Genomic DNA, 14,431 nt, shown 5'->3' on the forward strand with positions numbered 1-14,431 from the left:
GGTGTAGTGTCGTGCTGTCTTCGAGACGATTGGTTCATCCTTAGATTGGCATCTGTGTTTTACTGAACACTAATATGCACTCTTCAGGTTTACGGTCACTCATGCGCTGATATCTGTTAATTTTCTGATGGGAGTGGGATGCAGTGATTGAAGGGATAGCGATGCAGTGAGTGAAGGAATTGTGATGAAGTGACGGAGCAGAGTGGGATGTAGAGATTGAGGGGAGTGGGATGAAGTGACTGAAGGGATTATGATGCATTGACGGAGGAGCTTGGGATGCAGTGACGGAGAGGAGTGAGATACAGTGGCTGAGGGGAGTGTTTTTCAGTGAATGAGGGGAATGTGTTTCAGTTACTGGGTTATAGCCAGGAGTGACAGAGTGACATCGGTTTCAGTCTGTTTAAATAATGAAGTGAATAATTTTCTAAACTTTCCAACCAAGTAAATGATATCTTGAGGTGATCTGCATTCTGCAATCTGTAAACCCTCCTTCCTTCATTGCATATCCAGGGACAAGAACAACTCCAGAATCTGAGGCGCAGACGACCGGAAAATCCAATGTAACTGCATCAACGAGCCCAACCACATCTGAACTAGAAGGTACCAATCTGCAGCGAATAATCTAAAGAAAATATTTACACATTTGATCTCCGAAATCTCATCCTGAACGAAGTGGTATGCAGTGACTGAAGGAAGTGGGATATGGTGACTGAGGGGAGTAGGGGCGTTGTTACAGAAGGAATTGGGATTTAGTGTTGGAGCGGATTGGGATGTACTGGTTGAGGTGAATGTGATACAGTGACTGAGGGGAGTATGATGTCGTGGCGGAGGGGAGTGCGATCCAGTGACTGAGGGGCATGTGATGCTGTAGCTGTGGAGGCTACGAGGTTGTGACTGAGGGTAGTGTGATGCAGTGACTGAGGGGCATAGGAGGCATTGACTGAGGGGTGTGGAAAGAAGTTACCAAGGGGAGTGGGATCTATTGACTGAGGGGAGTGGGATGTAGTGACTTAGGGGAGTATGATGCAGTGACTGAGGGGAGTGTGATGCAGTGACTTAGGGGAGTGGGATGAAATTACTGAGGTGTGTGGGATGCAGTGATTGAGTGAAGTTGGATGCTGGGACTGAATGGAGTGAAATGTAGCGACTGAGGGAGTTAGAATGCAGGAACTGCGTAGAGTGGGATGCAACGATTGAGGGGGGAAGAATGCATGACTGAGGGGAGTGGGATGCAGTGATTGCAGGCAGCGGTATGCAGTGACTGAGTTGATTGGGAAGTTTTTACTGAGGGAAATGACTTTCAGTGGATAGTTCATTGGGCTGCATTGACTGAGGCCATTGTGCTGTATTGTCTGAGGAGAGTAGGATTATTGAACGCGGGGAGAGATGTGGAGACTGACGTGCTGGAATTCTGAGACTTTAGGTGGTCGCATTTATGAATCGGGCAGTGTGGTGCTGTTGCCGAGCCGACTGGTTCACACTTAGATTGGCATCTGTGATTTATTGAACATTAGTATGAATTGCTTAATTCTCTGTCACTTCCGTGCTGACCTCTGTTTATATTGAGAGTAGTGGGATGCAGTGACGGAGGGCAGTGGGTTGTACTGGTTGAGGGGAGTGTGATACAGTTACAGAGTGGAGTGTGAGGCAGTGACTGAGGGGAGTGGTATGCAGTGACTTCGGGGAGTATGATGCCATGACTGAGGAGAGTGTGATGCAGTGGCTGTGGTCAGAAGGAGGCAGTGACTGAGGGGAGTGGGAAGCAGTGACTGAGTAGTGTACGAGGCACTGACTGAGGGGAGTTTCATGAAGTTACTAAGGGGCGGGGATGTATTGACTGAGGGGTGTGGGATGCAATGACTGAGGGGTGTGGGATGCAGTGACTTAGTGGAGTTGGATGCTGGGACTGAGTGGATTGTAATGCAGCAGCTGAGGGAGCGGGATGCACTGACTGAGGGGAGTGGGATGCAATGACTTCGGGGAGTGGGATGCAATGGCCGATGGGTGTGGGATTCAGTGCCTGAGTGGATTTGCATGCTGGGACTCAGTGGAGTGGAATGCAGCGACTGAAGGAAGTAAGATGCAGGGACTGAGGGGAGTGTGATGCAGGGAGTGAGGGGAGTGTGATGTAGTGAGTGAGGGGAGTGGGATGCAGTGAGTGTGGGGAGTGGGATGCAGTGTGTGAGGGGTGTGGGATGCATTGATTGTGGCGAGTGGGATGCAGTGACTGAGTAGAGTGGGATAAAGTGACTGAGGAGAGTGAGATGCAGTGGCTGAGGGAAGCGCGATGTACTGACTGAGGGGAGTGGGTTGCAGTTTCTTAGGGGAGTGGGATGCAATGACTGAGGGGTGTGGGATGCAGTGACTGATTGGAGTTTGATGCTGCGAGTGAGTGGAGTGGAATGTAGCGACTGAGGGAAATAAGTTGCCGGGACTGCGGAGAGTGTGATGCAGCGATTGAGGGGGGTAGGATGCATGACCGAGGGGAGTGGGATGCAGTCACTGCGGGAAGCGGTATGCAGTGACTGAGTGGATTGGCATGTTTTTACTTCGGGGAATGACTTTCAGTGGATGAGATAATTGGGCTGCATTGACTGAGGCCAGTGTGCTGTATTGTCTGAGGAGAGTAGGGTTATTGAACGCGGGGATAGATGTAGAGACTGACGTGTTGGAATTCTTTGACCGTAGGTGGTCGCAATAATGAGTCGGGGCAGTGTGGTGCTGTCGCCGAACCGACTGGTTCACACTTAGATTGGCATCTGTGATTTATTGAACATTTGTATGAACTGTTTAACTTTTCTGTCACTCACGCGCTGACCTCTGTTTATATTGACAGCAGTGGGATGCAGTGGCGGTAGGGAATGGAATGCAGTGGCTGCAGGGAGCGGGGTGCAGTGCCTGAGGAGAATTGGTTTCAGTCACTGGGGTATAGCCATGCATGAGATTGACATTGTCGTGATTCAGACAGAGGATCAAAAAATTTGTATCACTTTCTAAACATTACTACCAAGTACATCACCTCTTGAGGTGATCTGCACTCTGCAATCTCCCATGTCTCCTTATCTCATTGCAGAACAAGGGACAACACCAACTCTGAAATCTGAGGAACAATCCACTCGTGAATATACTTTTACTGCATCATCCAGCCCAACAGCTTCTGAACTAACAGGTATCAGTCTGGAGGCAATATTCTACAGAAAATCTTCACACTTTTGATCTCTGAAATCTCACACTGACGGAACTGGAATGTAGTGCCTGAGAGGAGCGGGATGGAATGGTTGAAGGGTGTCTGATGCATTGACCGTGGGGAGTTGAATACCATGACTCGGGGGAGAGGGGTGCAGTGACTGAATTATGTGGCATTCCGTGACTGTGGGGAGTGTGATGCAATGACGGAGGGAATGGGGAAGCAGTGAATGATGGGATAATAAATTAATGACTGAGAGTTATTGGATCTAGTGAATGAGAAGAGTGGGATGTCATGCCTGAGGGGAATGGAATGTCCTGACTGAGGGGAGGGGGTCCTAGTAACTGATGGGAGTTGGATCTCCTGACCGAGGGAAGTGGATTTTCATGACTGAGGGGAGTGGGATGTTATCATCGAGGTGCATGTGTGGTAGTGGGATGCAGTGACTGAGGGGAGTGCGACTTAGTGACTTATGGGAGTGAGATTACTGATGGAGTGGTGTGGGATGTAGGGACTGAGGGGAGTGGGATGCAATGCTTGAGCGAAGTGGGATGTAGTGACTGAGGGGCATAGGAGGTAGTGAGTGAGGGAGTGGGACGCAGTTGCTGGTGCACGTGGGATGTAGTGACTGAGGGAAGAGGGATGTAGTGACTGAGGGGAGTTGGATGTAGTGAGTCAGGGGAGTGTGATGTCTTGATTGAGGATATTTAGATGCAGTGCCTGAGGGGAGCAGGATGCAATGACTGCGGGGAGCGGGAAGAATTTACTTTGGGGAGTGGGATGCATTGGCTGCGGGGAGTGGGATGCAGTGACTGAGGGGAGTTGGTTTTAGTAATTGGGCTATAGCTGGGGGTGACAGAGTATAAGTAATGAGTGGAATCATGTTCCAAACATTATTAGCAAGTAAATGCTGTCTTGAGCTGATGTGCAGTCTGCAATCTCCCATATCTCCTTACTTCATTGCAGATCCAGGGACAACAGCAACTCCAAAATCTGAGGAACTGTCGATTCGAGAATCCACTGTCCCTGCATCATCTAGCCAAACAGGATCTGAAATGACAGGTGTCAGTCTGGAGGGAATATCCTCCAGAATATCTTCACACATATGCTCTTCGAAATGTTGTTTTGTGGGGAAGTGGGATTGAATTTTTGAGGGGAGTGGGAAGTTGAGACTGAGGAAATTGGGATATTTTTACTGAGTGTATTGAGATACAGTGGATGACGGGATGGCGTGCATTGACTGAGGCCAGTTTGTTGTATTGTCTGAGGGGAGTGGTATTATTGAGCGTGGGGAATGGTATGTAGAAATTGATGGGCTGCAATCCTGTGACTGTGGCTGGTCATATTTATGAATCTGGGCAGTCTGCTGCTGTCGCCGAGCCGAATGTTTCAGACTTAGCTTGGCATCTGTGTTTTACTGGACAGTAAAATCTACTGTTCAGGTTCTCTCTCACTCCTGCGCTGACGTCTGTTTATATTCATTTACTGCATATCCAGGGTCTTCCACAATTCAGAAACCCGAAGATTCAACAACTGAAACATCCACTGAGAAATCACCTTCTAAACGTACTGGGCCTTTCACTGCAGGTATCTGTCTTGTGGGATTAAATCAATAACATTCTTTACCCAAAGTGCACTCCCCGAGAGGCACTTATTCTCAATAATGCAAGAATTCTCCGACGAAAAATTGTCATTCCCCATCTCCAGTCTTCCTCTGAATTATCCCTTCAGGAGAGGGGAGTACAGTCCGGTCTTATGATCGATCTGTAAGTATCTGTGGAAATTATATATGCACTCTATGTGTTCCTTACTAACGATCGGTACAGGGTCAGCACGTTATAACAGGAGAGTTAGATTCTGACACTGTGTGCTGGAACTGAGGGTGTGGGATTTACACCACAGGAATAGGCCACTCTGACCAATTGGTCCACTCTGGGGGTCATTCTGCACACGACCATTCTGCATCCTCCTTCATCCAGCCCAATTCATCTGTTCTATTATCACTCATGAGTATAAAGTCATTTTTTTAAAAAAATATATACTTATTGTAATTGACTATTTCATACTTTATCTTCATCTGAAACGCTCGGTCTCTCCCTTTGACCACCCAGTGTTTTTTTTTTATCTCTGACTCTGTCTCTCTCTGCATCTATCAATCTGTCATTTTCTCTATATCGTTACCTTTCTACATTTCTCTATGTCTCTCTCTCCCATTATCAGCAACTTTACTTGTCAACCTGCAAATGTCCTATTTCCATAGCAACTAGAATTTATGAGTTGTAGTGGCTGATGGAGACTCCATTCACGGCCTGAATGTATTCAAACGTAGTTACTGAGGTAACATGGATGTAGTGACTGAGGGGACTGGGATGTAGTGACTGAGGTGAGTGGAATGTCGTGACTGAGGGTAGTGGGATGAAGTGACTGAGGCGACTGAGATGCTGTGATTGAGGAGAGCGGGATGTAGTAAATGAATGGAGTGGAATGCAGTGACTGAGGAGAGTGGGATGTATTGACTGAGGGGAGTGGGATGTAGTGGCTGAGGGGAGTAGGATGCTGACTCTGTGAAGATTCGCAATGAGTCAGTTTGGGAAGTCGAATGTGTTGATTGAATTTATAGCCTCTACCTAGTTCGCAGTCTGTGTTGACAGACGGAAGATTCATCAGATAGGTTATAAACACAGCTACCTGACGTTCTCTAGACAGTTCTGGCAAATAAGGTTGAGCTGTTTAAGGGGATCACCATATTGCCCCTTTTCTCTCACCCTTTATTCCATATCGAGGGACATCGACAACTAAGGAACCTTAGGAACAATCTACCAGAGAATCCAGTGAGAGACTACCCTCTATCTCACCTTTGTCTCTAGACTTAGGTATCTGCTCTGTGGCGTTCTTTCTAAGCTGATCCTTCACTCATTGTGAGTCAACAATGACTCAGACACAGAGATTTATCCTATATCTTGCTGAGGGTGTGGGATGCCGTGACTGAAGTCTGTGTGATTTTGAGCAGAGTCACAGGGGTGAACTGATGAACTTTTAGCGCAATAATAACATGTTTATTTATATATATATATATATAGGTAATATATATATAATATATATGTATATATATAATATACATATACACACATACACACATATGATATATAAATAAATATATATACATATATATATATATTTATACATATATAGATTTGTAAGGATACCGCAAGATACAAAGCTATCCCATACTCTAATTTTCACAGTATGTTCACAGGCCATGTAAACTATGACACCCTGTGATCATGTAAACTATACCCTGGCATCAAGTGACAGATGCCACCTCAACCAGATGCTATGCATCTCTCATCAACTTCTCCCAGGCACCTTTCACACCAGGGCTTGCCCTGCTAACCACACTCTGTCTTTCATGTGAAGAATCCCATTCTCCACTATCCAAGACCTCAGCTTGGAATCTTCTCCCAAACTGGCGCTTTCTCTCGTTCACCTTCCACAATTCTTCAGCTGCGGGTTTCAAGCTCTCTTTCTGATGCTATTCTTCCCTGAGCCGCCACATGCATCCAAGCTGTCTTCCATGTGCTCTCTCTCACCGAATGAGCTATAACAGTGCAGTACCTTCACATGTCCTAGCAAAGAGATACAGACATTCAGCCATCTTTTCAGTCATTCTTGCCTCTTACAAGCCCTTTCGGCTTTAAGTCTGATTTATGCAGTTTTTGTCTCTTTAAATCTGAAGATTTGATACATTCGCTCTGCCCCTCCCCCTTAACTTCATTAACAGGACCCATTCCAGGTTCCTGCCCTTCCTTCGCCCACAAGGCCTGCTTGGACATTCCTTCTGTTCCACTGCCCTGGATGTTGCGGCCTTCACTTTAGAATTGGATTGTTTATCTGTCCCCTTTGCACCAGTCCCTCTGGTAGATACTTTCATCCAATTTTAGCTTGGGACTAACTATCTTCCCCTTTTATGTGACTTCTGCTTGGCAAGTGGCTCACAAACAACCTGGTGCAGTTTTTTCTTCTGTTTGTGTCTGGGGGAGTGACCTGCGTCTCTGGGCCACTGTTGCTGGGCAATAGCACGGTTTTTATCTGCTCTTGTGTTTGCTTAGCTTATTAAGTCATATACTTTCAATAGGAATGAGAGCACCATTTTAAAGTGAAACTGAAACTCAACTTGACATTTCCTAACACTCAAAATCAGAAATACAAATGAAACTTAAACTTTAAAACTGACATCCACTCCTAACACCTACAAATACCACTCTAAGCTACTTAAACTATCTTTATGTCCTAAAATGGGTGACGGTCACTGAAGCTTCATGTTAAATAGTTGAAATTTCCAGGTGTCCACAGTCCTCCTTCCCTCATCGCCCTCCTCCTTTATTGCAGATGCCGGGACTTCCCCACCTCTGGAACCCGAGGAACAATCGACAAGTGAATTCGTTGATATTTCAGCCTCTATTTCAGCGAAGACTTCAAGTACAGGTATCTGCAACGTGGGGTTGATTCTAAACTGATCCTTCACTTGTTTGGCTCCAGGAGGATGCAATCCAAGGGTTTATTCTATATCTAATAGAGGGAACTTGATGTAGTCTCAGTGGGCAATGGTATGCAATTTTTCATTAAAGTAGGATGTGGTGATTGTGGGAGTGGGGTGCATCCTCTCAGCAGAGTGGGGTATGGTGACAGAGGGGAATGGGATTTTGTGACTGAGCGGAGTGAGATGTAATGACTGAACGCAGGTCGATCCAGTGACTGAGGGGATTGGTCTGATCCAATGTGACTGAGTGGAAAGGGACGTAGTGACTGAGCGGAGTGGGACACAATGAGTGAGGGGAGTGGGATTTAATTACTGAAGGAGCTGGGATGCAGTAAGTGAGGGGATTGGGATTGGCTGAGTGACTGGAATGGGAGCGAGTGTCCTGGCAATGGGATATAGCGACTAATCAGATTGGGATGGAGTCAGTGAGGGGAATGTAATTGAGCGACTGAGGGGCAAAGGATGTAGTGTGTGAGGGGAGTGAGTGTTGTGACTGAAGTGAGTGATGTGTTGTGACTGATGTGAGTAGGATGTTGTGACTGAGCAGAGTGCGATCTTTTGACTGAGCGGAGTGGGATGTAACGAACGAGGGAGTGTGAGCTAGTGGCTGAGGGGAGTGGGGTTTTGTGACTGAGCGGAGTGGGATGTAACGAATGAGGGAGTGTGAGGTAGTGACTGAGGGGAGTGGCGTTTTGTGACTGAGCGGATTGGGATGCAGCGACTGAGCGGTGGAATCCTAATTTGGATTTTCCCCAATTTTACATCACATTCTCGCCACTTGCAATCTGCTCTCTCTTTAACCGTGCTTTATGCAGCTTTTGACTCTGTATATCTGAAGCATGTTGCATTTCACTCTTCCCCTCACTCTTAACTTAATTAACATGACCTGCTTGAGACTTTCTCCTCTTCCACACCCATAGATTTCATGGTATTTTCTTCAGTTTGGGACTGGTTATCTGTCACCTTTGCTATAATCTCTCTGGCAGATACTTTGCACCAAATTTAGCTTGGGACTAGCTATCTGGCACTTTTCCGTGGCTTCATTTGGCAACATTCTTGAAAGCCAGCAGACCTCCAACAGCTTCCCACACAAGCTGCTGTCTTTCTTACTCCGTGTGTGACTGTGAGATATACGTGCCTGACTAGACCCCTGTTGCTGGGCAACAGCATTATTTTATTATAAACTTGTGTTTGCTTAATTAATAAGTTGCAAACACTCATTAGATATGAAGAACTTTTTAAAACTGAAACCAAAATCCATGTTGACCTCTCTCATCAAACAAGTACAGAAATGCAAAACAAGCTTAGACTTTAATATATGTACTAAGATGTGTGACGTTTACTGAAGCTTCATGTCAAACAGGTGAAATTTCCTTTTTCCCCAACTCCTCGCTCCCTCATCTCCCTCCTCCGTTATAGCAGATCCAGGGGCCTTACTAACTCCAGAACCAACAGAACAATCGACGACAGAATCCGTTGATATTTCTCCCTCTGTATCAGCAAAGACTTCAGGTATCTGCACAGTGGGGTTGTTTCAAAATGGATTGTTCACTTAATTTCTTCTTCATATCACACTTGTTCCTAAGTGGACTCTTTGTCCCCGGAGTGAGCTCACTCACATGGCCCCATTGAAAAAATATATATCAGAGCGATTAATGGGGCCAGAACGTGCAAGTGTGAATGCAGGACTCGTTCTCAATCAAATGCAATATTCAATCTCTTATAAACGGGATGTGAAAGATTGCGAGAGGAAAATGATATGTAATATTCCATTAAACTAGACTGCAGTGACTGAGGGAGTGGGTTGTAATATCTTAGCAGAATGGAATGTGGTGACTGAGTGGACTAGTATTTAGTGTTTAAAGTTGTAGTCACTAAGGGCAGTGTGATGTAGTGACTTAGTGGAGTGAGATGTAGTGACTTAGTGAAGCAATGACTGACAGGATTAGTAATGTAGTGAAGGAGATGACTGGGATGCAGTGACTGAGTGGAGTGTGATGTAATGATTCCGGGGGTGGGACGCACTGACTAAGGGCTGTGGGTTGGAACTACTGAGGGGGCGGGTTGCAATGACTGAGCGGAGTGAGATGGAGTGAGTGAGGGGAGCGGAAAGCAATCCGTGAGGGGAATGGGAAGTAGTCAATGAGGGGAGTAGGACTTAGTGACTGAGGGGAGAGAGTTGTTGTGACTGAGGGGAGTGGGGTAGAGCGAATGAGGGGAGAAAGCTCTAATGAATGGAGGGAGTGGGATATAGTGAGTGAGGTCAATGGGGCGCAGCGACTGAGGGGACTGGGAGTTAGTGACTGGGGTAAAATCAGGTGTGACAGAGCAGAGTAACATTTGTGTATTCCAAATTATATAATTATGAATTGAAACATTTTCTAAACTTTGCTACCAGTAGCATGGTCTCTTGGGCTGACAAGTGCTCTGCAATCTCCCATCTCTCCTTGCTTCATTTCAGATCCAGGAAAAACACCAACTCCGGAATCTGAGGAATACTCGACTCGAAAATCTACTCTCCCTGAATCATCCAGCAAGAAAGGATGTGAAATATCAGGTAGCAGTCTGGAGATGATATTCTGCAGAAAATCTTCACAAAATGTGTTCGCTGCAAACTGATACTGCAGATTGTGGGATGTGCTGACTGATGGGAGTGGGATGATGTGACTGAGGGGAGTGGCATGTAGTCAGTGGGGGCAGTGTGATTTATTGACTGAAGGGAGTGGTATGTAGTCAGTGAGGGTAATTGGATGCGTTGACTCAGGGCGAAGTATGTAGTGACTGAGTCGAGTGGGACACGGGCTGAAGGGAGTTGTATGCACAGCCTTTAGGGAGCGGGATGCAGTGACTGAGGGGAGTGGTGCGCAGTGAGTGAGGGGAACGGGACGTAGTGACTGATGGGTGTTGAACGTAGTCAGTTTGGGGAGTGGGATGCAGTGAATATGGGCAGTTGGACGCAGTGAGTCAGCACATTGGAATTTAGTGATTGAGGGTATTTTGTATAATTAGCCTAATCCAGCCCCTTTTCTCTCTTCCTCCATTTTCCAGTCACATATCTTCACTCTCACACTTGTTTCTCTCACTCTGTGATCTCTTATCGCTTAGTTCAGTTGTTTGTCGCATGTTCCTTCTCTCCTGTTCCCCGCTCCATGCTGAAGTTTTAGTTTTGCTGGTTTATCTGAGAATTTGGAGAGTTTGGACCCGGCGAATTCATTTCTCAGTTGAAATGTAGAAGATTCTGCAGCTGAGGACTTCTGACGAATCCCTTGGTGAGTAATGGTACAGAATGATTCGCTGTGGTGAAGCAGTGAAATCAGGTTAAATAGGAAGTGAGGATGTCCAGAATAGAAGATCAGAAGTCATAGGAGCAGAAGTAAACCATTCTATCCTTCGAGCCTGTTCCACCAAACAATACGATCGTGGCTGATCTTGGGATTTACCTGAACTTTCCTGCCCGCTCCTCATATCCATTGATATCTTGAGACACAAAAACTTTGTCTAACTCTGGATTAGAAATATTTTTAGAAAGCCATTCCTTGCACTGACTAAGAATTCCGAATCGCTGTCAAAACCCTGTCTTTCCGGAATGTCCCTTTAGGGAAGGAAATCTGCCATCCCTCCCAGCTCTGGATGCTATGTGACTCCAGTTCCACAGCAATGTGACTGACTCCTAACTGTCCTCTGGTATGGCCCAGGCAACCACTCAGTTGCGTGAGGCCGCTTGAGAATGGAGAGCACACGCACTGCATCGCTTCAAAAAGGCGCCTGCTCACCACCTTCTCAAGGTCAGTTATGGGTGGATTGTAAATGCTGGCCTAGCCCGCGATGCAGACACAAAACAAATTAAAATAAAACAAAGCAGCCTATTCGCTTTTTGTGATATCGATGGAAACACGGCCTGCAGCTTTGTAAACATTTACTGAGATTCTAACTCAATTTTCTGTCTCTGTGTCACTTGTGGCTTCATCTCTCTGTCTGCCTCTCCCTCCCTATCCCTTTCTCATTCTCTCTGACAAGACGTAAACATGGGATGAAAATGATATAAGAGGTAACAAGGGGCTGACATTGAAGAGTAAGTAAAGCGAATGATAATAAGGAAATCATAGAATTGAGATAACATGGAGTGAGATGAAGAGATATATGGAGAGGGAAAACGGTAAAAGGGGACGATAAAGAGGATTAGAGGAAGCAGATCTTAAACGGAAGTGATTTTTCTAAATACAAATTGTGCCTTATGTGAAATTCAGGGTATGTTTAACCTGTTGCTGTTGTGACTGTTGTGTTAGATACTAAGTTCAAGACGATTCGCGTGAAGGTCACTTCAGTACGAGGGCTCAATGAAGAGAGAGCGAGGGACATCATTATGGATCGGGTGAGAGAATGCACTGCACTCAGGACAAACTTGACATAAACCGGATCCTTCCTTTCACACTCCGCATCCACTGATCTGGAGCTCCCCCCTCAGATTACTGTTCCAATTTACACTCTGTTTATTCTACTGCCCATTGATCAGAAACTGAACTGAACTCGCCAAGAAATACTGTGGCTACAAGAGTCGTTCAGAGGCTGGGAATTGTGCGGCGAGCAACACACCTCCTGACCAACCCAAAAACCTGTACACCATGTACAAGGCACATGTCAGGAGTGTGAGGGAATTCTCCCCATTTACCTAGGTGAGTGCAGCTCCCACAACACTCAAGAAGCTTGACACCGTTCAAGACAAAGCAGCCCCTTTTGATTGCCCCAACCCACAACCCCCACACCAGCCACAATCATTCACTCCCTCCACCACTGACACACAGTAGCAGTAGTGTGTACCATCTACAAGATACACTGCATGATTTCACCGAGGCTCCTTAGACAGCATCTTCCAAACCCACGACCGCCAGCATCTGGAAGGACAAGGGCAGTAGATACAAGGGAAAACCACCACCTGGAAGCCCACAACACACGAATGAATTTTAAAGATTAGTTATTTCTCATTATCAATCCACTTCATTCACATCCAATCATCTTGGCCAATCCCTCCCTTGATTGTGTCACTCACCCATCATTTCTTCTCTTTGCGGCAGCTCCAGAAGGATCAATGTCTAGTCGGCTTGAAGCGCGAAGACATTCAGTGCTCAGGTGTGGACCCTCCAGAACCGTGAAAGAGATAGAAAGTGTCACCGAGCAGCCGTGATCCTATCTCCGTGTGCTGTATTCGCTCGCTCGATGACGGCTCTGCTTAACCGTCAGCATCTTTAACGCAATGAATCTGTCAGCAAAGTGATCATATACTAGTCGTGCGTGATTCTGGTACTGCTATTGATTCAGCTCCATACTGCAGGAGTGGGGGAGCTTTCAACCATTGCTTTGTTAAATATAGAATTAGGCCCCTCTTTTAGATCAGTGACCTCTGGCCAGCCTGAAGCCAGGCTGGCCCTCCAGTTTCGACCTCTTTCAGGATTAATGTGATCTCCTGTTTAATGAAGGTTTTCGATTAAAGATCTCCAAATTTGTACAGACCCTAAAGTTTCATGGAACTGTCGACACTGAGAATGGGCACAGGGACAACAGATAGTCCTTTGTTGAAGGACAGCCTCTGGGAAGTTACGATGTTCTTATTCATTGTTTCTTTAGAATTGGGGAATAATTTAGTGCTGGGCTTTGCAGAATCAAATATAGGCTCACAAGTCAAGATTATATTGAATGTAAGAGTAAATTAGTTTGACAATAGCTGTGTTAGATCTGCTGTATAAATTTACTATGATGTTGGTGTGACAGAAGAAAATGTAAGGGGAGCAGCTGAATTAAGTGAAGTGACTGATAAGAGGTGGATTCCTTGGACGGAATTATATTCATGACGTAGTGAAAAGTAATGTTTTTTTTTCTACATTTTCACTGACGGCCATCAATAGAAATGTTGTGAAATGACGCATTGACCTTAATGAGTAATCCTTTCAAACTGCACAGGTCAGCAAGCTGAGCTTCCATTGATGGGCAATCAGACAAGGACGTCTCTCAGCTGGAAAGGCATCAATAAAGTTGCAGAATGCAAAGAGCATTCCAATTCCAATGGTTTGAATGTCTGAATATTCAACTTACAACTGGAACACATTTGCATCACTGATAACCCACTGTGATGTGAAATTTGTTTGATTTGAAACTTTGTGTGTAATTGCTACTGCTTGAGTTATGTGCTCAATAAATTTCTGAACGCTTAACATGAACGTTTTAGGAAGCTCTTTCAACTTTTACTGGAATGGCTGGATCACCTGACACCTTTCTTCTCTCCCTTTCTCTTTAACGGCTGCTCACTGAGTGGCGAGGGTCACTATCAGGAAGGTATGGGAGTGTGAGTGATGAGTTGGTTCCAAATTCCCAGCCCCCAGAGTCAAAGCCTCTTCTCAAAATCTTTTCACTGTCTTGTGATTAAAGTGATACAACCCCACCCTCTGCTGGACGATGACTGCCTCTACAGGCGCTGCTCTTAGCCCATCTCAGAGAAGTTAATTTACTGCATGGCTGCATTTGGAAACAGATTGATGAAGTGTGAATATTGAACAATGTTGAAAGGCATTGAAGTTTGCAGCGGGGTGCTAAGTTCACTCGGGTGGTGCATTTGCTACTTTACCACGTGACCCTTTGCACGAACTCTCTCCTCATCCCCCACTGGAGTTATGGGCTGGAGATGGTAGTTGGGGATTATTTCAGACAACGAT

General features: G+C 45.8%; 1 protein-coding gene across 1 annotated transcript in view; it reads left to right on the forward strand.

The window, feature by feature from the left end:
- Positions 1-14,431, forward strand: part of LOC144673120 (oncoprotein-induced transcript 3 protein-like) — a 42,561-nt gene that overhangs the window by 27,112 nt on the left and 1,018 nt on the right. The window contains exons 6-9 of the mRNA XM_078535105.1: positions 7,577-7,672; positions 10,189-10,284; positions 12,014-12,099; positions 12,800-12,854. Coding sequence (XP_078391231.1) covers positions 7,577-7,672; positions 10,189-10,284; positions 12,014-12,099; positions 12,800-12,854 — 333 coding nt within the window. The remainder of the gene's footprint in view (positions 1-7,576; positions 7,673-10,188; positions 10,285-12,013; positions 12,100-12,799; positions 12,855-14,431) is intronic.

This window comes from Cetorhinus maximus, unplaced genomic scaffold (genome assembly GCF_964194155.1).
Source record: "Cetorhinus maximus unplaced genomic scaffold, sCetMax3.hap1.1 HAP1_SCAFFOLD_288, whole genome shotgun sequence".
Taxonomy (NCBI): domain Eukaryota; kingdom Metazoa; phylum Chordata; class Chondrichthyes; order Lamniformes; family Cetorhinidae; genus Cetorhinus; species Cetorhinus maximus.